Below are 23,027 nucleotides of genomic sequence, written 5' to 3' on the forward strand. Positions count from 1 at the left end.
TGGGACTGACCAATTAACCTAGAGCCCAGTGTAAGTTTCTGTTTTTTCCTTGTTTTTGAGTTTCGCAGAAAAGGCATACCAAACGGAGTCCAAATGACCTTAAACTTTACTATGATTTTTTATGGACCAGAAGAAGCCCACAGAGCATCAAAGACGGGCCAGAAGAGTCCCTAGGCCACCACAAGGATAGGGCGCGCGCCCCCATCCTTGTGGTCGCCTTGCGGACCCCCTGACTTGTTCCTGACGCCAATAATTCCTATAAATACCAAAAAAACAGAAGTAAACCTAGATTGGGAGTTCCACCGCCGCAAGCCTCTATAGCCACGAAAAACCTCTTGGGACCCTGTTCCGGCAACCTGGAGGGGGGATCCATCACCGGTGGCTATTTTCATCATCACGATGCTCTCCATGACGAGGAGGGAGTAGTTCACCCTCGGGGCTGAGGGTATGTACCAGTAGCTATGTGTTTGATCTCTCTCTCTCTCTCTCTCTCTCTCTCTCTCTCTCTCTCGTGTTCTTGATTTGGCACAATCTTGATGTATCACGAGATTTGCTATTATAGTTGGATATTATGATGTTTCTCCCCCTCTACCTTCTTGTAATGGATTGAGTTTTCCCTTTGAAGTTATCTTATCAGATTGAGTCTTTAAGGATTTGAGAACACTTGATGTATGTCTAGCATGTGCTTATCTGTGGTGACAATGGGATATTCACGTGATCCACTTGATGTATGTTTTGGTGATCAACTTGCCAGTTATGTGACCTTGTGAACTTATGCATAGGGGTTGGTACACGTTTTTGTCTTGATTCTCTGGTAGAAACTTTGGGGCACTCTTTGAAGTTCTTTGTGTTGGTTTGAATAGATGAATCTAAGACTGTGTGATGCATATCGTATAATTAAACCCATGGATGCTTGTGGTGACATTGGAGTATCTAGGTGACATTAGGGTTTTGGTTGATGTGTATCTTAAGGTGTTATTTTAGTACGAACTCTAGGGCTGTTTGTGGCACTTATAGGAATAGCCCAATAGATTGATCAGAAAGAATAACTTTGAGGTGGTTTTGTACCCTACAATAATATCTTCGTTTGTTCTCCGCTATTAGTGACTTTGGAGTGACTCTTTGTTGCATGTTGAGGGATTGTTATATGATCCAATTATGTTATCATTGTTGAGAGAACTTGCACTAGTGAAAGTATGAACCCTAGGCCTTGTTTCCAAGCATTGCAATACCGTTTCGTTCACTTTTACCACTTGCTACCTTGCTATTTTTATATTTTCATATTACAAAAACCTATATTTATCATCTATATTACACTTGTATCACCATCTCTTCACCGAACTAGTGCACCTATACAATTTACCATTGTATTGGGTGTGTTGGGGACACAAGAGACTCTTTGTTATTTGGTTGGAGGGTTGTTTGAGAGAGACCATCTACATGCTATGCCTCCCATGGATTGATAAACCTTAGGTCATCCACTTGAGGGAAATTTGCTACTGTCCTACAAAACTCTCCGCTTGGAGGCCCAACACGAGTCTACAAGAAGAAGGTTGCGTAGTAGACATCAACCGCGTCCATGGCATGCCCGAACAAACACAACCCAACGACGGTCCCGCGTGTCACTTGTCGTGCTTTGACGCACCGGCAAGGCTTCGATGTCGTGTTGGCCTGACCCGACCGAGTCACAAGCCCATCTCTTGATGGGAAGACCCGGCCAAAATCTACAGAACCAAATCAATCAGGTCAATGGGGTGCTAGTTTCCCCTCTCGCTAGGGTTTTCTCTCCTCTCGGCGGCGGTGGCGATTGATGGCTCCTCGCCACTGTAGAGATCCAAAATCCCATCCCGTCCTCCCTTTGCCGGTTCATAGCGAGGGACGGAGGCCAGCTAGAGTTTTACCGCCCCACGGATAGCTTTCTCTCGGGCAAGAGAACAATGGATGAATCTGCTGCGGGATCAGGATCGGGTGAGCCCGTCTCTAACCTAGAGGCGATGATGGGGGAATTGGGGCTGAAATAAGATGAAGTCGAGGACGTGGTTGTGGAAGATGAGGAGGTGCCGTAGGAGATGACTCGCTGGATGATCATTGCTAGGGTTCATACCGAGAAAAGCTACAGTCAGTTTTGGTTCTATAGGAACATGAGGGTGGCTTTGGACCTGGCAAAGGAAGTCAAGATCAAGCCGCTCGAGGAGAACCTATACACCATGCAATTTGGCTGCCTGGGAGATTGGGAGCGGGTGATGGAGGAAGGACCGTGGGCATACAAGGGGAAGACGGTGGTGCTAGCGCTGTATGATGGCTTCACTAAGCTGTCGATGATAGAGCTCGATAAAGTTGATATCTGGATTCAAATCCACGATTTCCCAAAAGGCTACTTCTCCAAGATCAAGGCTTTGTCTGCAACAGTTGGCGAGTTCATCTATGTTGAGCCAAGTTCACATGATTTTGAGGGTAATTTTGTCCGGGTAGGTGTTAAAATTGATGTCACAAAACCCCTCAAGAATGCAGTATCTCTGGTGATCAAGAAGAAGGACTCTGTTCAGCGACTTATCTTTAGAGTGAAATATGAGCGGCTCCCTGACTAGTGTATGGTCTGTGGTTATTTGGGGCATCTTTTCAAGGAGTGTGGTGATGGACTCCACCCTCCAAAAGCACTGGTTTATAAAGATCTACAGGCAACATGGTTTAGAGTTCCAGGCAGAGGACCGGGGGGAGGGAGATCTCATACAAGAGGCAGAAACTCAAGGGGAGGTCGAGGGAGAGGCTGTGGAAGCAGCCGAGGCCGAGGTCTAGCAGATCACAGCAGCACTGAAGGCGGCGAAGAGCATGATAATGTTTTTCAGGGATTGGATGTCACAATGAGAGAGGCAAACGGAAACAGAAAAAGGGAAGTAGTGGCAGATCCGAAGGCTACTATTGTTCAAGATGCACTCAAAGGAAAGTCGGATAAGCTCATGCTACTACCGCCCCTGGAAGTTCCACTCAGCCCTTCTTCTAAACAATACCAGAAAAGGAACAAGCCCAACACAACTCCAAGTGACATGATTGATGGAAAGAACACAACTTCAACCAAAAACTCTGATGCGCGTACAGCGGACCCCCATGTGGGGTCGCGCCGAGCGCAATGAGTCTCCTATGCTGGAACTGCCACAGAGCTGGCAAACCCGCGACAGTCCAAGAGCTTCATGATCTAACGAGGTAATTTGTCCCCTCTGTGTTATTCATCCTTGAAGCTCAAATAGAGGGATCTAGAGTAGAGAGTATGGTTGTTTCTTTAGGCTATAATAAGAGTTTTGCTGTCAGTAGCTCGGGAAGAAGTGGTTTAGGCATTTTTTGGAACAATGAAAATAAAGCTTGAAGTTGGTGGTTACTCTCGCTATCATATTGATGTTATAATTGTTGTACTTGTTGATGTCAGGACAAGAGTGACCTTTGTCTACGGAGAAGCTCGAGTAAATGAACGATACAAAACATGGGATATGTTACGAGGAATAGTAGGTGCAAATGATATACCCTGGCTTGTCCTAGGTGATTTCAATGAGGTAATCCATGCACATGAACACAATGGCGTTGGCAGCAGGAGCCAGGCGCAGATGGAAGCTTTCAGAGACGCCCTAGACACGTGCGGCCTGTCGGACATAGGCTACACTGGTAATAGTTGGACCTTTGAGAAAAAGGTAGCCGGAGGGACCTACACTAGAGTAAGACTAGACAGGGCGGTGGAGAACCCAGCCTGGTCAATTGCATTCCCAGCGGCAGTCCTCGAGCACAAATCTGCGACGATGAGCGATCATGTACCCATCTACGTCCAGTACGTGCATGGGGGTGCATGCAAAAGGGCCCCGCAGTCATTTAAGTACAAAATTGCATGGGAGAGGGACTCGGGCCTCACGCCGGTGGTGGAGCATGCAAGGGCGTGCACTGCCAGGGAATCTGCTTTGGACATTCACGATGAACTAAGGTCACTGTCAACAGACCTGTCCACTTGGGACAGAACACATTTTGGGAACATGCGACAAGAAATCCAGCGCCTGAACAGAGAGCTACAGGAGATGTGCAAGATCCCAAACCGATCCAGACCGTTGCATGCAGAACTCAAACTAATAGAGAGATTAATTGAACTTTATCATTGGAAGGAGATTTTATGGCGACAACCCGCGCGCCTGGAGTGGCTCATTCATGGGGATAAAAACACATATTTCTTTCACCTCAGAGCGAGTCGACAGAGGAGGAAAAACCAAATTAAAGCGGTACAGAAGCCTAGCGGTGAGCTCACTGAAAATGTGGTAGAGATGGAAAACATGGCCGCTTCTTTTTACCAACATCTTTATATGTCAGAGGGAGTTAACATTATGGAGCAGGTCATTGATACGGTTCCAGTGAAAGTAACATAGGCTATGAACGATATGTTAAATGCTCCCTACAACCAGGAGGAAGTAAAAACTGCCCTTTTTCAGATGTTTCCAATTAAGGCCCCGGGTCCTGATGGCTACCTAGCGCATTTCTTCCAACATCATTGGGAGATTTGTGGTGACGATGTCATAAAGGTGGTCCTGAAAATTGTTGAAGGAACCCGATCTCCAGAATGCATCAATGAAACTATTCTGGTTCTTATACCAAAGGTAAAAAAACCACACTTCTGTCACAGTTCCACCAATCAGCCTGTGTAACATGTTGTACAAGATTGCTTCGAAGGTCATATCTAATAGACTGAAGGTAGTTTTACCTGACATTATATCAGAGGAACAATCTGCTTTTGTCCCAGGTAGGTTGATCACAGATAACATCATCACAACTTATGAGTGTCTGTTCATGAAGAGGAACAAGGCCAAGAAAAATCAATCATGTGCTCTGAAGCTGGACATGATGAAAGCGTATGATAGGGTGGAGTGGCCTTATCTAAAGGCTATAATGCTAAAGTTGGGTTTCACTAAGAGGTGGGTGGATATTGTCATGGGCTTGGTAACAACAGTTGAGTTTGCAGTTCTTTTCAATGGTAAGAAGCTCAATAATTTTAAACCTTCAAGAGGGATCAGACAAGGGGACTCGATATCTCCATACTTGTTCTTGCTAGAAGCAGAGGGCCTATCGTTCCTTTTAAAATCCAAGAGTGAGTCATCCAATCTGCATGGACTACAAGTAGCACATACAGCGTCACTAGTAAACCATCTTCTATTTGCTGATGACAACCTGCTGTTTTTCAAGGCAAACGATGTGGGAGCTAATGAGGTGTACCATGTTCTCGATACTTATTGTCAGGCCACGTGGCAACGCATCAACTACTCAAAGTCTTTAGTTTATTTCAGCAAGGGGTGCCAAAAGACAGTAAGACAGGAAATAAAGGATATATTAAATGTCCCTGATGAAACTCTTAATGAGAAGTACTTGGGGATGTCGTTTGACATCGGTAACTCGAAGAATGGAGCATTTAAATACCTAAAGGACCGGTTGTGGAGCAAGGTCCAAGGGTGGATTGAGAGCACCTTGTCATCTGCAGGCAAGGAAGTGCTAGTGAAATCAGTCGCTCAAGCCGTGCCAGTGTTTTCAATGTCGTGCTTCAAGCTGCTAAGGGGTTTATTTGAACACCTAAACATGCTAATAAGGAAGTTCTGGTGGGGAAGTAAAGAAGGAAAACGGAAGCCACATTGGGTTTCCTAGAAATCGATGACACAACCAAAGAGATTAGGTGGGCTTGGTTTCAAAGATTTTGAGTTATTCAATTTGGCAATGCTGGCCAGGCAGGCATGGCTTATACTGCAGAACCCAGAGACATTAAGCACCCGCCTGCTAAAGATTATCTACTACTCGTCGTCTGAATTCCTTGCGGCCGAACTGGGAAGTCACCCAAGTCAAGTGTGGAGAGCAGTCATTGAATGTCGATACATTTTGAAACATGGTTTGATAAGAAGAATTGGGAATGGGGAGACCACAAACATCTGGACACATAACTGGTTACCAAGAGATGAAATACTTAGGCCATATTGGTGTGTATCGCCCAACAGGCCTACCTTGGTCTCGGAACTCATCGATCACACGACAGCTTCATGGAATAAGCAACGTGTTCGTGAAACTTTTATGCCAATGGACGTTCAGGTCATAATGGGAATTCCGTTGTGCACACGGAACCTACCAGATTTTTGGGCCTGGCATTTTGATAAACATGACATTTTCTCAGTTAAATCTGCTTACAATATGCTTGTGGCAACAAGACAGAGGAGGGAGGCTTGGCTCGAGAGTACAGCAGGAACATCGCGTTCGGCAACAGAGGAGGGAGCATGGAAGTCTCTTTGGAAAATAGAAGTTCCTGGCAAGATCCATATGTTTTTGTGGAGACTGTCAAAACAGTCTTTGCCGACGAATGATGTCTAAGCGCACCGACATATGACCAATTCTGACCAGTGTGGTTTGTGTGGAGTCCAAGATTCATGGCGCCATTCATTGTTGGAATGCCCGTCGGTTTGTTGAAGAACTAGGATTGTTGGCAACATAAAACAACGACCCAGTCCATAGGCCGAGACCCCAGCAATGCAACGACGGGAACCAAAGAAGCCACCCCCAGGCTTTTGTAAAATCCATGTCGATGCAGGGGTGCGATCACGAGGAGGTTCGGCAGTCGCGGTATGCATGGACGACGTAGGCAACTACACGGGTAGTTCGGCCTTAGTAATTGAAGGAACTTTTGATCCAGCTACCTTGAAAGCAGTAGCATGTCGCGAAGCACTATCACTAGCAGAAGACCTGAACATCATGAATTTTGTCGTTGCTTCAGATTGCAGACAGGTTGTCCTGGATATTGGTGTGAAATCTCGGGGGCGATATGGATCAATTATAAAAGAGACCAACCTTAAAGCTTCTTTCTTTCTTTGTAATTTTATTTTTGAGAGTCGTGCTGCTAATTATGAAGCACATAGTCTAGCTAAATTTTCTCTTTCTAGAGACCCTGGTCGCCATGTCTGGTTTGGTTAGTCCCATGACCAAAGACGCATCCCACACCATGTGGAATTTGATAAATAAAGTTGTGTTTTACCCCTAAAAAAACAATCGGGTCAATTGACTCCCAAGGCTCCCACCAAATCAATCGTGATTTAAGAGAAATTTGGAAGAAGTAATTTGAACCGTAGCTTCCTAGAAAAAAAAGATTTGAACTGCTAATTTATTTTAGTCGTTGAAGTGGGAGTGGGTGAAACAACACTGTTCTGACGAGGGCGCCTCGCCCATTCTCATTGAGCCACTGTCCTCGTGCCCGCGGGTACGCCTCGCCCTCGCTTGGTTTCATCTTCCTCGCTGCCCTTTCTCGATTCAAAACTCCAAGCTCCTCTCCTCTCCCCTCCCCACCACCCCCCTCCACCGACGCCATGGCGTCGCCTCGCTCTCATGATCGATCCGACGGTAAGCGCCTCTGCCCACAGCCCATCCCTAACCCTAACCCCAGCCCAAATCCTGACTCTGCCCCCTCCCGCCCCAGCCCGTGACCCGCTGCTGGACATGGTCTTCCAGGCGGCCTCCGACGACAACCTCCCCCACTTCAAGGGTACGCTGCCCCCTTCCCCGTCCCGGATTCCGACCCTGACCCAGTTTCGTTGCTTGACTGCTAACATTTTGGAGGCCCAATCCGTCGCAGCGCTGGTCATGATGCTGGACATGGGCAGGGGCCGCCCCAAGGAGGCGATTGAGGAGTTGAGGGTGGAAGATGATGCGAAGCTTCAAGGTTTCAGTGCGCTGCACATCGCGGCCAGTAGATGTAGTCTTGAGGTGTGCAGGTACCTCGTCGAGGAGCTGCTGATAGATGTGGATCTGGTCGACAAGGAAGGTCCATCTATCTTCAAAACCCTAATATACTAGTTTAGGACCCTGCACACACATTCAGTGTAGGTTTTGTCGAATCGTATGAAGTGTTATCTCACATGCTGGATTTATTGTTCACAAGGGTTGCTTGATCTGTAGGTTAGGTGTCATGATATCCGACTGTTTTGTGCTTTCTCTGGGTTTGGCATAGAGGTGCATTATGATAATCCAGCTTTTGGAACCAGCTTTTGCCATTGCTCCAAGCTCAGCACAACATAGTCCAGCAACCATAAACAGAGCCTAAGATTATCTACGTCAGTATGAACCAATGTATTATAAAGCACCAATATTTATCTCGCAAAATAAAATTATGATTTATCATATTCTGTTGTGCTAACTCATGATCATGCAGCTTTATATGAAATAAATTGGTCTTTTCAGGGGAACAAATAAGTCGGACTTAATTATGATACTGAATGTGAATACCCTACATAAGCACTGTTCATATAAATAATTAAATAGGCTACTCTTTGAGGGCAAATTAATCTTTATTTTAGGATAGTTTGGTTCTTTAGTTATTGCACATATGTATGCACTCCAACTCTGAGGATGCATTTGATTCTTCTATTCGGGTAGCCTAATGTCTAATTTTCATGTGTCAGTTCCATTTAACCAATACTCTCTCGAGCATTATGAAAACCCTGCTTCACATCATATCTAATTCGATGGGTCTACTTTGTGTGTCTTGGGGAGCCATATCTAAATTCTATACTCAGAGAAGATAGAGCAGTGTTAGGAAACTTCTGTGGTGGTATGCTTTTGAAGATAAGACATGCTTTGATACAAAAAAGATCTCATTTTTTGCTATGCTGAGAAGTGCTTTGATATAATTTCATTTTTGTGTGTTTGTCTGCTTTATAGGTAGAACACCTCTGTTGTTTGCAAAATACCACAATGGGGGTACTGCAGAGTATCTTCTTGATCATGGTGCTAATCCAGACAAAGCCAATAACGATGGGGCTTTCCTGTTACATTATGCCGCTGAATTAGGTCCAACCTCTATAAACACATATCTCTGTTCTGCATCTCTGCATTGCAAATTGTTTTGTGTTATCTTATTCAGAGCTATTTTCCTTTGTTTCATGTAAGTAATTTACCAATATTGTTCTGTGCTAATAAATTATCTTCAAACCCGATGGTTAAGTTCTTGTAATGTGTCTCTCTGTTCAGAAGTACATGTTGTACACGCTTCTAAGTAGAGGTTTGGTGGTATTTCCTGATATACTCTTAGCTGTACTAAATAATAATCTTGCACACGCTTCTAGTCGAAGTCATCGATATATTTATGTTTAGCTATTAGCCAAAGTTCTGCCGTGTGCATGCATGTATTGCATCAAACCAGGGCTCTTTGTGTAGCATAATTACTAATATTTTAAACACTTTAACATGGATATAGTGGCTTAGCTGCTGTGCATGTGCAATATCCTAAAATGTCACCTCATTGGGAAGTCAAATAACCTAATACATGTCACTATCATTCCAGTCTTACATGGTTGTGGAGTCGCAATAATCTCGTAACTTACTTAATAACCCGGTTACCAAGTGGCTCTTGAAGGAAATATGCCCTAGAGGCAATAATAAAGTTATTATTTATTTCCTCATATCATGATAAATGTTTATTATTCATGCTAGAATTGTATTAACCGGAAACATGATACATGTGTGAATACATAGACAAACATATAGTCACTAGTATGCCTCTACTTGACTAGCTCATTAATCAAAGATGGTTATGTTTCCTAACCATTGACATGTGTTGTCATTTGATTAATGGGATCACATCATTAGGAGAATGAGGTGATTGACATGACCCATCCCGTTAGCTTAGCACTTGATCGTTTAGTATTCTGCTATTGCTTCCTTCATGACTTATACATGTTCCTGTAACTATGAGAATTGTGTAACTCCCGTTTACCGGAGGAACACTTTGGGTACTACCAAACGTCACAACGTAACTGGGTGATTATAAAGGAGTACTACAGGTGTCTCCGAAGGTACATGTTGAGTTAGCATAATTCGAGATTAGGTTTTGTCACTCCGATTGTCGGAGAGGTATCTCTGGGCCCTCTCGGCAATGCTCATCACCTAAGCCTTGCAAGCATGTAACTAATGAGTTAGTTATAAGATGAAGTATTACAGAACGAGTAAAGAGACTTGTCGATAACGAGATTGAACTAGGTATTGGATACCGACGATCGAATCTCGGACAAGTAACATACCGATGACAAAGGGAACAACGTATGTTGTTATGCGGTTTGACCGATAAAGATCTTCGTAGAATATGTAGGAACCAATATGGGCATCCAGGTCCCGCTATTGGTTATTGACCAGAGATGTGTCTCAGTCATGTCTACATCGTTCTCGAACCGTAGGGTCCGCACGCTTAAGGTTTCGATGACAGTTATATTATGAGTTTATGTATTTTGATGTACCGAAGGTTGTTCGGAGTCCCGGATATGATTACGGACATGACGAGGAGTCTCGAAATGGTCGAGACATAAAGATTGATATATTGGACGGATATATTTGGACACCGGAAAGGTTCCGGAGAAGTTTGGGCCCCGGAAGGTTACCGGAACCCCCCGGGAGGTATATGGGCCTTATTGGGCCCATGTAGGAGGAAGAGAGAAGGAGCAAGGGAAGGGGGCGCGCCCCCCCAAGCCCAATCCGAATTGGGGAAGGGGGCCGCCCCCCCCCCCCTTTCCTTTCTCCTTCCCCCTCTTCCTATTACTACTACTAGTACTACTTCCTAATACTAGTACTCTTTCCTTCCCCCTCCAAATAAGATAAGGAAAAGAGAGGGAAACCTACTTGGAGTAGGTTTCCCCCTCCTCATGGCGCGCCCCCCCTAGGGCCGGCCACCTCCTCCCTCCCTCCTTTATATACGGGGGTAGGGGGCACCCTAGAACACACAAGTTGATCATTGATCGTTCCTTAGTCGTGTGCGGTGCCCCCCTCCACGATATTACACCTCGGTCATATTGTAGCGGTGCTTAGGCGAAGCCCTGCAACAGGAGAACATCAAGATCGTCACCACGCCGTCGTGCTGACGGAACTCCCCCTCGGCGCCTCTGCTGGATCGGAGATCGAGGGTGCGTCATCGAGCTGTACGCGTGTCAAGAACTCGGAGGTGCCGGAGTAACGGTACTTGGATCGGTTGAACCGGAGGACGTACGACTACTTCCTCTACGTTGCGTCAACGCTTCCGCTTCGGTCTACGAGGGTACATAGACAACACTCTCCCCTCGTTGCTATATCATCACCATGATCTTGCGTGTGCGTAGGAAAATTTTTGAAATTACTACGTTCCCCAACAGTGGCATCCGAGCCTAGGTTTTATGTGTTGATGTTATATGCACGAGTAGAACACAAGTGAGTTGTGGACGATATAAGTCATACTGCCTACCAGCATGTCATACTTTGGTTCAGCGGTATTGTGAGATGAAGCGGCCCGGACCGACATTACGCGTACGCTTACGCGAGACTGGTTTCACCGTTACGAGCACTCGTGCTTAAAGGTGGCTGGCGGGTGTCTGTCTCTCTCACTTTAGTTGAACCGAGTGTGGCTACGCCCGGTCCTTGTGAAGGTTAAAACGGAGTCTATTTGACAAACTGTCGTTGTGGTTTTGATGCGTAGGTGAGATTGGTTCTTGCTTACGCCCATAGCAGCCACGTAAAATTTGCAACAACAAAGTAGAGGACGTCTAACTTGTTTTTGCAGGGCATGTTGTGATGTGATATGGCCAAGACATGATGCTATATTTTATTGTATGAGATGATCATGTTTTGTAACCGAAGTTATCGGCAACTGGCAGGAGCCATATGGTTGTCACTTTATTGTATGAAATGCAAACGCCCTGTAATTGCTTTACTTTATCACTAAGCGGTAGCGATAGTCGTAGAAGCAATAGATGGCGTAATGACAACGATGCTACGATGGAGATCAAGGTGTCGCGCCGGTGACAATGGTGATCACGACGGTGCTTCGAAGATGGAGATCACAAGCACAAGATGATGATGGCCATATCATATCACTTATATTGATTGCATGTGATGTTTATCCTTTATGCATCTTATCTTGCTTTGATTGACGGTAGCATTTTAAGATGATCTCTCACTAATTATCAAGAAGTGTTCTCCCTGAGTATGCACCGTTGCGAAAGTTCTTCGTGCTGAGACACCACATGATGATCGGGTGTGATAGGCTCTACGTTCAAATACAACGGGTGCAAAACAGTTGCACACGCGGAATACTCAGGTTATACTTGACGAGCCTAGCATATACAGATATGGCCTCGGAACACGGGGACCGAAAGGTCGAGCATGAATCATATAGTAGATATGATCAACATAGAGATGTTCACCATTGAAACTACTCCATCTCACGTGATGATCGGACATGGTTTAGTTGATTTGGATCACGTAATCACTTAGATGACTAGAGAGATGTCTGTCTAAGTGGGAGTTCTTTAGTAATATGATGAATTGAACTTAAATTTATCATGAACTTAGTACCTGATAGTATTTTGCTTGTCTATGTTTGTTTGTAGATAGATGGCTCGTGCTATTGTTCCGTTGAATTTTAATGCATTCCTTGAGAAAGCAAAGTTGAAAGATGATGGTAGCAATTACACGGACTGGGTCCGTAACCTGAGGATTATCCTCATTGCTGCACAGAAGAGTTACGTCCTGGAAGCACCGCTGGGTGCCAGGCCTGCTGCTGATGCAACTGACGACGTTAAGAACGTCTGGCAGAGCAAAGCTGATGACTACTCTATAGTTCAGTGTGCCATGCTTTACGGCTTAGAACCGGGTCTTCAACGACGTTTTGAACGTCATGGGGCATATGAGATGTTCCAGGAGTTGAAGTTAATATTTCAAGCAAATGCCCGGATTGAGAGATATGAAGTCTCCAATAAGTTCTACAGCTGCAAAATGGAGGAGAATAGTTCTGTCAGTGAGCATATACTCAAAATGTCTGGGTATAATAATCACTTGATTCAACTGGGAGTTAATCTTCCGGATGATAGCGTCATTGACAGAATTCTCCAATCACTGCCACCAAGCTACAAGAGCTTTGTGATGAACTATAATATGCAAGGGATGAACAAGACTATTCCCGAGCTCTTCGCGATGCTGAAAGCCGCGGAGGTAGAAATCAAAAAGGAGCATCAAGTGTTGATGGTCAACAAGACCACTGGTTTCAAGAAAAGGGGCAAAGGGAAGAAGAAGGGGAACTTCAAAAGGAACGGCAAACAAGTTGCTGCTCAAGTGAAGAAACCCAAGTCTGGACCTAAGCCTGAAACTGAGTGCTTCTACTGCAAGCAGATTGGACACTGGAAGCGGAACTGCCCCAAGTATTTGGCGGATAAGAAGGATGGCAAAGTGAACAAAGGTATATGTGATATACATGTTATTGATGTGTACCTTACTAATGCTCGCAGTAGCACCTGGGTATTTGATACTGGTTCAGTTGCTAACATTTGCAACTCGAAACAGGGACTACGGATTAAGCGAAGGTTAGCTAAGGACGAGGTGACGATGCGCGTGGGAAATGGTTCCAAAGTCGATGTGATCGCGGTCGGCACGCTACCTCTACATCTACCATCGGGATTAGTTTTAGACCTGAATAATTGTTATTTGGTGCCTGAGTTGAGCATGAACATTATATCTAGATCTTGTTTGATGCGAGACGGTTATTCATTTAAATCAGAGAATAATGGTTGTTCTATTTATATGAGTAATATCTTTTATGGTCATGCACCCTTGAAGAGTGGTCTATTTTTATTAAATCTCGATAGTAGTGATACACATATTCATAATGTTGAAGCCAAAAGATGCAGAGTTGATAATGATAGTGCAACATATTTGTGGCACTGCCGTTTAGGTCATATCGGTGTAAAACGCATGAAGAAACTCCATACTGATGGACTTCTGGAATCACTTGATTATGAATCACTTGGTACTTGCGAACCGTGCCTCATGGGCAAGATGACCAAAACACCGTTCTCCGGATCTATGGAGAGAGCAACAGATTTGTTGGAAATCATACATACAGATGTATGTGGTCCGATGAATGTTGAGGCTCGTGGCGGATATCGTTATTTCCTCACCTTCACAGATGATTTGAGCAGATATGAGTATATCTACTTGATGAAGCACAAGTCTGAAACATTTGAAAAGTTCAAAGAATTTCAGAGTGAAGTAGAAAATCATCGTAACAAGAAAATAAAGTTTCTACGATCTGATCGTGGAGGAGAATATTTGAGTTACGAGTTTGGTTTACATTTGAAACAATGTGGAATAGTTTCGCAACTCACGCCACCTGGAACACCACAGCGAAATGGTGTGTCCGAACGTCGTAATCGTACTTTACTTGATATGGTGCGATCTATGATGTCTCTTACCGATTTACCGCTATCGTTTTGGGGTTATGCTTTAGAGACGGCCGCATTCACGTTAAATAGGGCACCATCAAAATCCGTTGAGACGACGCCTTATGAACTGTGGTTTGGCAAGAAACCAAAGTTGTCGTTTCTCAAAGTTTGGGGCTGCGATGCTTATGTGAAGAAACTTCAACCAGATAAGCTCGAACCCAAATCGGAGAAATGTGTCTTCATAGGATACCCAAAGGAGACAATTGGGTACACCTTCTATCACAAATCTGAAGGCAAGATTTTCGTTGCTAAAATCGGATCCTTTCTAGAGAAGGAGTTTCTCTCGAAAGAAGTGAGTGGGAGGAAAGTAGAACTTGATGAGATAACTGTATCTACTCCCTTATTGGAAAGTAGTTCATCACAAGAACCGGTTCCTGTGACAACTACACCAATTAGTGAGGAAGCTAATGATATTGATCATGAAACTTCAGATCAAGTTTCTACTGAACCTCGTAGGTCTACCAGAGTAAGATCCGCACCAGAGTGGTATGGAAATCCTATTCTGGAAGTCATGTTACTAGACCATGATGAACCTACGAACTATGAGGAAGCGATGATGAGCCCAGATTCCGCAAAATGGCTAGAGGCCATGAAATCTGAGATAGGATCCATGTATGAAAACAAAGTATGGACTTTGGTTGACTTGCCCGATGATCGGCAAGCCATTGAGAATAAATGGATCTTTAAGAAGAAGACTGACGCTGATGGTAATGTTACTGTCTACAAAGCTCGACTTGTTGCAAAAGGTTTTCGACAAGTTCAAGGGGTTGACTACGATGAGACTTTCTCACCCGTAGCGATGCTTAAGTCTGTCCGAATCATGTTGGCTATTGCTGCATTTCATGATTATGAAATTTGGCAAATGGATGTCAAGACTGCATTCTTGAATGGATTTCTAGAAGAAGAGTTGTATATGATGCAACCTGAAGGTTTTGTTGATCCAAAAGGTGCTGACAAAGTGTGCAAGCTCCAACGTTCCATTTATGGACTGGTGCAAGCATCTCGGAGTTGGAATAAACGTTTTGATAGTGTGATCAAAGCATATGGCTTTATACAGACTTTTGGAGAAGCCTGTATTTACAAGAAAGTGAGTGGGAGCTCTGTAGCATTTCTAGTTTTATATGTTGATGACATATTATTAATTGGAAATGATATAGAATTTCTGGATAGCATAAAGGGATACTTGAATAAAAGTTTTTCTATGAAAGACCTCGGTGAAGCTGCTTACATATTGGGCATCAAGATCTATAGAGATAGATCAAGACGCTTAATAGAACTTTCACAAAGTACATACCTTGACAAAATTTTGAAAAAGTTCAAAATGGATCAGGCAAAGAAAGGATTCTTGCCTGTGCTACAAGGTGTGAAGTTGAGTCAAACTCAATGCCGACCACAAGCAGAAGATAGAGAGAAAATGAAAGATGTTCCCTATGCTTCAGCCATAGGCTCTATCATGTATGCAATGCTGTGTACCAGACCTGACGTATGCTTAGCAATAAGCTTGGCAGGTAGGTACCAAAGTAATCCAGGAGTGGATCACTGGACAGCGGTCAAGAACATCCTGAAATACCTGAAAAGGACTAAGGATATGTTTCTCGTATATGGAGGTGACAAAGAGCTAGTCGTAAATGGTTACGTCGATGCAAGCTTTGACACTGATCCGGACGATTCTAAATCACAGACCGGATACGTGTTTTTATTAAACGGTGGAGCTGTAAGTTGGTGCAGTTCTAAACAAAGCGTCGTGGCGGGATCTACATGTGAAGCGAAGTACATAGCTGCTTCTGAAGCAGCAAATGAAGGAGTCTGGATGAAGGAGTTCATTTCCGATCTAGGTGTCATACCTAGTGCATCAGGACCAATGAAGATCTTCTGTGACAATACTGGTGCAATTGCCTTGGCAAAGGAATCCAGATTTCACAAGAGGACCAAGCACATCAAGAGACGCTTCAATTCCATTCGGGACCAAGTCCAAGTGGGAGACATAGAGATTTGCAAGATACATACGGATCTGAATGTTGCAGACCCGTTGACTAAGCCTCTCTCACGAGCAAAACATGATCAACACCAAGACTCCATGGGTGTTAGAATCATTACTATGTAATCTAGATTATTGACTCTAGTGCAAGTGGGAGACTGAAGGAAATATGCCCTAGAGGCAATAATAAAGTTATTATTTATTTCCTCATATCATGATAAATGTTTATTATTCATGCTAGAATTGTATTAACCGGAAACATGATACATGTGTGAATACATAGACAAACATATAGTCACTAGTATGCCTCTACTTGACTAGCTCATTAATCAAAGATGGTTATGTTTCCTAACCATTGACATGTGTTGTCATTTGATTAATGGGATCACATCATTAGGAGAATGAGGTGATTGACATGACCCATCCCGTTAGCTTAGCACTTGATCGTTTAGTATTCTGCTATTGCTTCCTTCATGACTTATACATGTTCCTGTAACTATGAGAATTGTGTAACTCCCGTTTACCGGAGGAACACTTTGGGTACTACCAAATGTCACAACGTAACTGGGTGATTATAAAGGAGTACTACAGGTGTCTCCGAAGGTACATGTTGAGTTAGCATAATTCGAGATTAGGTTTTGTCACTCCGATTGTCGGAGAGGTATCTCTGGGCCCTCTCGGCAATGCTCATCACCTAAGCCTTGCAAGCATGTAACTAATGAGTTAGTTATAAGATGAAGTATTACAGAACGAGTAAAGAGACTTGTCGATAACGAGATTGAACTAGGTATTGGATACCGACGATCGAATCTCGGACAAGTAACATACCGATGACAAAGGGAACAACGTATGTTGTTATGCGGTTTGACCGATAAAGATCTTCGTAGAATATGTAGGAACCAATATGGGCATCCAGGTCCCGCTATTGGTTATTGACCAGAGATGTGTCTTAGTCATGTCTACATCGTTCTCGAACCGTAGGGTCCGCACGCTTAAGGTTTCGATGACAGTTATATTATGAGTTTATGTATTTTGATGTACCGAAGGTTGTTCGGAGTCCCGGATATGATTACGGACATGACAAGGAGTCTCGAAATGGTCGAGACATAAAGATTGATATATTGGACGGATATATTTGGACACCGGAAAGGTTCCGGAGAAGTTTGGAGCCCCGGAAGGTTACCGGAACCCCCCGGGAGGTATATGGGCCTTATTGGGCCCATGTAGGAGGAAGAGAGAAGGAGCAAGGGAAGGGGGCGCCCCCCCACCCCCCAAGCCCAATCCGAATTGGGGAAGGGGGCCGGCCCCCCCTTTCCTTTCTCCTTCCCCCTCTTCCTATTACTACTACTAGTACTACTTCCTAATACTAGTACTCTTTCCTGCCCCCTCCAAATAAGATAAGGAAAAGAGAGGGAAACCTACTTGGAGTAGGTTTCCCCCTCCTCATGGCGTGCCCCCCCTAGGGCCGGCCACCTCCTCCCTCCCTCCTTTATATACGGGGGTAGGGGGCACCCTAGAACACACAAGTTGATCATTGATCATTCTTTAGCCGTGTGCGGTGCCCCCCTCCACGATATTACACCTCGGTCATATTGTAGCGGTGCTTAGGCGAAGCCTTGCAACAGGAGAACATCAAGATCGTCACCACGCCGTCGTGCTGACGGAACTCCCCCTCGGCGCCTCTGCTGGATCGGAGATTGAGGGTGCGTCATCGAGCTGTACGCGTGTCAAGAACTCGGAGGTGCCGGAGTAACGGTACTTGGATCGGTTGAACCGGAGGACGTACGACTACTTCCTCTACGTTGCGTCAACGCTTCCGCTTCGGTCTACGAGGGTACGTAGACAACACTCTCCCCTCGTTGCTATATCATCACCATGATCTTGCGTGTGCGTAGGAAATTTTTTGAAATTACTACGTTCCCCAACAGCTCTAACCTGGCAATTAGTAACAAAAAGAAGGTATCGAAACATATGTACGTGGGATCTACTTTCGGCGGTATCATCACAGCAAAGCCAACAATGAGCACAGATCGTCAATCAGACACACAATTTGAGAGATAGAAGTTCTTGAATTTTTTTTAAAAAAAGGTGTCTTTCTGATTCCATGTTTGCATGCATTGGTCTTTTGCTATTGTGCATGTGGCAGCGAGTAACCATGTTGTACATCATGGTCTTATCTTATTGAATATCCCCCTTGATGAGAATTAGGCCCCATCCCTAAATACTCCTATTAAAAGTTAACTTAACTATGAAAATTTTGGTTTTGATTCCTTCCAATCCAAACAAGTCCTCATTGGGCATTTTTGTAGCACATGATCAAGGCAAACACAGGTACAGGATACACCAGAAACAAAAGAAATTGTCACAAAAAAATACCTATCATCTTACTTGGTTTCTCATCTTACATTTTTACAAAGAGATAAAAATATGTTGCATACTAACTAGATCCATAAAACCAGAATTGTTGTGTTTGTGAACCCATCTCCTGTTACTGAATTGGAGAGATCCATGCTGCACTTTGGGAAGTAGGAAGTAGCGAACTGTGAACCTGATGAATCATGAATCGAGTAGCCATGCTGTAGATCATGGTCTTATCTTATTGAATACCCCCCTTGATGGGAATTAGGCCCCATCCCTAAATACTCCTATTAAAAGTTAACTTAGCTATGAAAATTTTGGCTTTGATTATTTCCAATCCAAACAAATCCTCATTGGGCTTTTTTGTAGCACATGATCAAAGGCAAACACAGGCCCAGGATACACCAGTAACAAAAGAAATTTTCACAAAAAAATACCTACCAACATACCTTATAAGCTCATGGATTCTTTTTAGAAGAGATTGCCGGAAAACCAAAGAGATCTGTAAAGACTGGAATATCACCAAAGAACTAGCCATGGACAGGGGTGCGTGGAAGCTAGCTATCCATGTGCCAGAACCATGAGTTGGTTGCGAGATCTTATGAGTTTCAGCTCTAGCCTACCCCAACTTGTTTGGACTAAAGGCTTTGTTGTTGTTGTTGCTGTTGTATTGCCAGAAAACACCTCTCCTCTTTGTAATAAGTTCCGTGTTTTCTCCCAGGCGTTTGTGAAATGATAGAGCTTTTGCTTGCAAAAGGAGCTTATGTTGACCCGGTATCTGCTCATGGAACACCACTTCATGTTGCTGCTGGTGGAGGGCATTATGGTGCTATGAAGATTTTGTTGGACCACAATGCAGATGTAAGTTTAAGTACATACCGTTTCTGCCTCAAGTTACCCTACATGTTTTGAACTTTAATTACATGTGTTTTGCAATTTTTTCCCTCGCCTGTCTTGTCATGTTTTGTTTAATTGATTGTGTATGGTTGCTTGATGCTGCTATGGTGCTTGTGCTGCATAGTTAACTCTTGAAATCCTCAGTACATTTTTCTTCTATTCTGCATGCCCCTCGTTGTGTAGTAGTTGTAATGCTACATCTCATCATAGTGTCTTGGTAATAAGTATGCTTCATCCACTTCCCTTTCAATTCATAGCACTATACTATCAAATGTACAGTGCATTTCGAATATAATTCTATTTTTGGAAATTGAGCAGAGCACATAATACTGAACATCTTCTCATTTTTGGTCCCTTCAATGCCAATTTTCATGCATAAAACTACTTAATATGGTTACTTTCTTTTTACATATTGGCCATAATAGATTAGTCTCTAACTCTCTGTCATGTATTGCCATTTGTTTCTGAGTGCTACCTAGAATTTTATGAAGTTTACTTGACCAATATGATAGTAAGCTACAAGGTTCCACAACATATTCACACCGTTCTTGACTTCTTGTGTATTTTGTTAATGCCCTGGGAGCTGTTCAGAATAGGGTTCAGCTGACAGTATGCTGTGTCTTTCTTTTTGTTGCTTTGGTCATGTATCCTCTAAATTTCGTGGTGCAAAGTACTCATTTTGTGATAATGGATATGGACCATGAGATATTCTTGGTACTTCTGCTCACTTGCTCAGGTATAAACAGAAAAAAAGTGTTACCATGATGACTAACGCAATATGTTCGAGGATGTGATTAGGATTTCTGTGTCTTGACCACTTTTTTGTCAGACAACTATATTTTTGTTTTGGAATTGCTTCCTTCCTTCCACTAACACAGGGAGGACCTATTTCGTTTTTTGTCTCAATTAATAAAGACCGCCGGGGGGGGGGGGGGGGGGGGGGGGTTGCCTCACAGTAGTTAGTCAGAAAAAAAAACACAGGGATGACTAGGATGAACGAGTGGGCTAATGGAAAAGCAAGCTGTTTAATATAAGTTATTTAGTTCAAAAGTTACTCTGCAGCTATGTGCAGATTTCTTGTTAGGACTAGAATAGAATGAACGAGTGTACTTAACATTGTGCTATATATTTAGTAAATGTATGTTAGGCTGGCCTTTGTAGACTTGCTAATTTGTATTTTATGTAGGCTAGTATGAATTTCTCTGCAGCTATGTGTAAATTTCTTGTTTGAGTGTTCACAGCTTCCTAACTATTTTTTTATTCAGTTAATAACTAATTCAATGTGAGTTAAAAGAAACTTAGTAGCTCAATTGTCGATTTGTCTTGTGTGATGTAGGCAATGCAGCTTGATCCTGATGATGCGGTCTTGTTCTCAGACAGGAGCCTTTGTTGGCTTAACATGGGGAATGGAAGAAAGGCTTTGCTAGATGCTAATAAATGCAGAAAAATGCGGCCTCACTGGCCAAAAGCTTGTCACCGGCAGGGTGAAGCTCTGATGCTACTGAAGGTTACATAGAGGATATGGCTGGCTGTTTTCTCTTGGTATTGCAAATTGTTTATGATCGCTCCCTTGGTCTTTTATCATCAGGACTATGAGGGCGCAAGTGAACGGTTCTTGGATGGACTCAAATTGGACCCAGTGGACACTGATATCGAGGATGCATTACGGTAAAACCCATCTGCCTCTTTGGTTACATTAATGCCTTTTGACGACTGGCTGGCCGTGTTTCAGCACATCTCAAGCACAGTATTAGTTATACGTTGAACACTTGCGTATGCTGTAAGTACATGCATGTGCCCTTGTCATGAGACTGGAGAACTTGTGAAGATATTGACTAGCTCCGTTCTATTTTGTGTTTGTTAGGATTTCTGAATGCCACTTTGTACTGTTATCAATGGCAATGCCATCTCTTGCCGTACACCAACCTACCCTGATGTATAGTAACTCCGTAATCTGCCCTTGAGTAGTATTTTACTGATATTTAGAAAGAGGCACACATGTCATATTCATTATCAATATATACTGTCGTGCAATGGCGCCTACAGAATTACAAGTGCCAGACGTAACTATGCAGTTCCAAAATATCTGATACTTCTTGGAATATTCAGGGAAGCTATGAAGTCGTTGAAGACGTCTCGGAGCACGAAAGCCAAGTGACTATTTGGGTGTTGGAGGGAAATCAGTTGAAGACTTGAAACGGCTCAGGAGCTTCTTCATTTGCGCAAAGACTGATTTCCTTTAAAAAGTACTTTAGTGATCTAAATGCTCTTATATTTTTTTACAGAGGGAGTAAAAGTAGAGCGACGTGTCTGATGGGAGTATTACCGTTGCATGTAACTGACAAACACAAAATACTAATGAGTATTTCCTCGGACAAGTATTATTTCCGGATGGAGGGAGTACATAACAAACACAACCTAAGTCTTTTTAGAGATTTCAATATGAACTACATACGAAGTAGAATAAGTGAATCTACACTCTAAAATATGTCTATATACATCTGTATATAGTTCGTATTGAAACCTTTTAAAAGACATTTGGAACGGAGTAACATGCATGCATCCTAGGTGAGTAAGAACATCTATAAGGGCAGGTTGCAAATCCAGGCCTCCAAATGCCAGCGGATGCGCCTGGGCACTGACCAGGTACGCCTCATTTAGTGACTTTCACACATGTGTCCTCATCTCTAAACCCTCAAAACCATACAACCCATGAAACGCTACGTAAACACAATCGACAACACTGACCAGGTACGCCTCATTTAGTGACTTTCACACATGTGTCCTCATCTCTAAACCCTCAAAACCATACAACCCATGAAACGCTACGTAAACACAATCGACAACACGCAGTTCATCGGAGCAACTATGCATCATTGGACAAAAGAAGCATAGTTCATCGGAGTTCAATGGCAAATCCATATAAAATATAAACATAACGGGGTAGGGCGGAGGAAATCATCATTTCCTCGTTGGCCCCTTCCCCTTCCGGTCATCGGCGCGGCTGTGCCCCTCCTCCGTGTAGGCGTCGATGTACGGAGGTGGAGCCGTCCGTCAGGTCCGAGTTTGAGTTGCACCTCATGCCTGACAACTTGTGGAGCAGGCGGTCCTGCTCCTTAGCATGGCGGGCTGCCTTCGCCTTCGCCGCCACTCCATGGCTGCCTCGCGCTCTGACAACTCAATGGCAAGTCGAAGTGCCATGGTATTCTTTCGGCGGAGGCGCCGCGCATCCGTCTCCATCGTCGTCAAAGAGCGACGAAAACCGACGGGAGGAGCACGGCCTGGGGATCCACCGACGCGCTCACGCGCGAACAGCGCGCCGACATCGCCTCCCCCCTCTCCCTTGCCCGTTGCCGCTCGCCCTGGGCTACACGTGCCTCAGACTCGGGCGTCCTCTTGCGTGCAGGCCCCGACGCGGGCACGAGGACCCAGCGATGTCCAGGTACCACTTCCACACTAGAGGATAGTGGAAGTGGGCGGCATACCTGGCGGAGCGAAGCAGAGCAGAG

The 23,027-nt window shown here is 44.1% G+C and overlaps 2 protein-coding genes across 3 annotated transcripts; both read left to right on the top strand.

The window, feature by feature from the left end:
• The first annotated feature begins 7,233 nt into the window (after window positions 1-7,233).
• LOC123158814 (ankyrin repeat domain-containing protein 39-like) lies at window positions 7,234-9,357 on the top strand. Of its 2 annotated transcripts, XM_044576651.1 has the most exons (4): window positions 7,235-7,392; window positions 7,469-7,534; window positions 7,625-7,813; window positions 8,710-9,357. In XM_044576651.1, exons 1-4 carry the CDS (start codon window positions 7,359-7,361, stop codon window positions 8,934-8,936), a joined length of 516 nt encoding a protein of 171 aa, XP_044432586.1. In that variant the 5' UTR covers window positions 7,235-7,358; the 3' UTR covers window positions 8,937-9,357. The 2 variants fall into 2 exon arrangements, with proteins under 2 accessions (XP_044432585.1, XP_044432586.1); XM_044576650.1 differs by having other exon boundaries at window positions 7,234-7,534.
• Window positions 9,358-20,794: 11,437 nt separating this feature from the next.
• On the top strand, window positions 20,795-21,783 carry LOC123158815 (STI1-like protein). Its single transcript, XM_044576652.1, has 3 exons — window positions 20,795-21,025; window positions 21,107-21,186; window positions 21,628-21,783. Exons 1-3 carry the CDS (start codon window positions 20,858-20,860, stop codon window positions 21,674-21,676), a joined length of 297 nt encoding a protein of 98 aa, XP_044432587.1. The 5' UTR covers window positions 20,795-20,857; the 3' UTR covers window positions 21,677-21,783.
• Window positions 21,784-23,027: the final 1,244 nt, after the last annotated feature.

The sequence above is a fragment of the Triticum aestivum genome, chromosome 7B (assembly GCF_018294505.1).
Source record: "Triticum aestivum cultivar Chinese Spring chromosome 7B, IWGSC CS RefSeq v2.1, whole genome shotgun sequence".
NCBI classification, from domain to species: Eukaryota; Viridiplantae; Streptophyta; class Magnoliopsida; order Poales; family Poaceae; genus Triticum; species Triticum aestivum.

Bases quoted from the DNA above. Each gene is read 5' to 3' on its own strand.
- LOC123158814 (XM_044576650.1), top strand. From the start codon at position 7,378: ATGATCGATCCGACGGTAAGCGCCTCTGCCCACAGCCCATCCCTAACC. The intron at 7,535-7,624 runs GTACGCTGCCCC...AATCCGTCGCAG, and splicing joins CAACCTCCCCCACTTCAAGG to CGCTGGTCATGATGCTGGAC. The intron at 7,814-8,709 runs GTCCATCTATCT...TCTGCTTTATAG, and splicing joins GGATCTGGTCGACAAGGAAG to GTAGAACACCTCTGTTGTTT.
- LOC123158815 (XM_044576652.1), top strand. From the start codon at position 20,858: ATGCAGCTTGATCCTGATGATGCGGTCTTGTTCTCAGACAGGAGCCTT. The intron at 21,026-21,106 runs GTTACATAGAGG...TTTTATCATCAG, and splicing joins AAGCTCTGATGCTACTGAAG to GACTATGAGGGCGCAAGTGA. The intron at 21,187-21,627 runs GTAAAACCCATC...TGGAATATTCAG, and splicing joins GATATCGAGGATGCATTACG to GGAAGCTATGAAGTCGTTGA.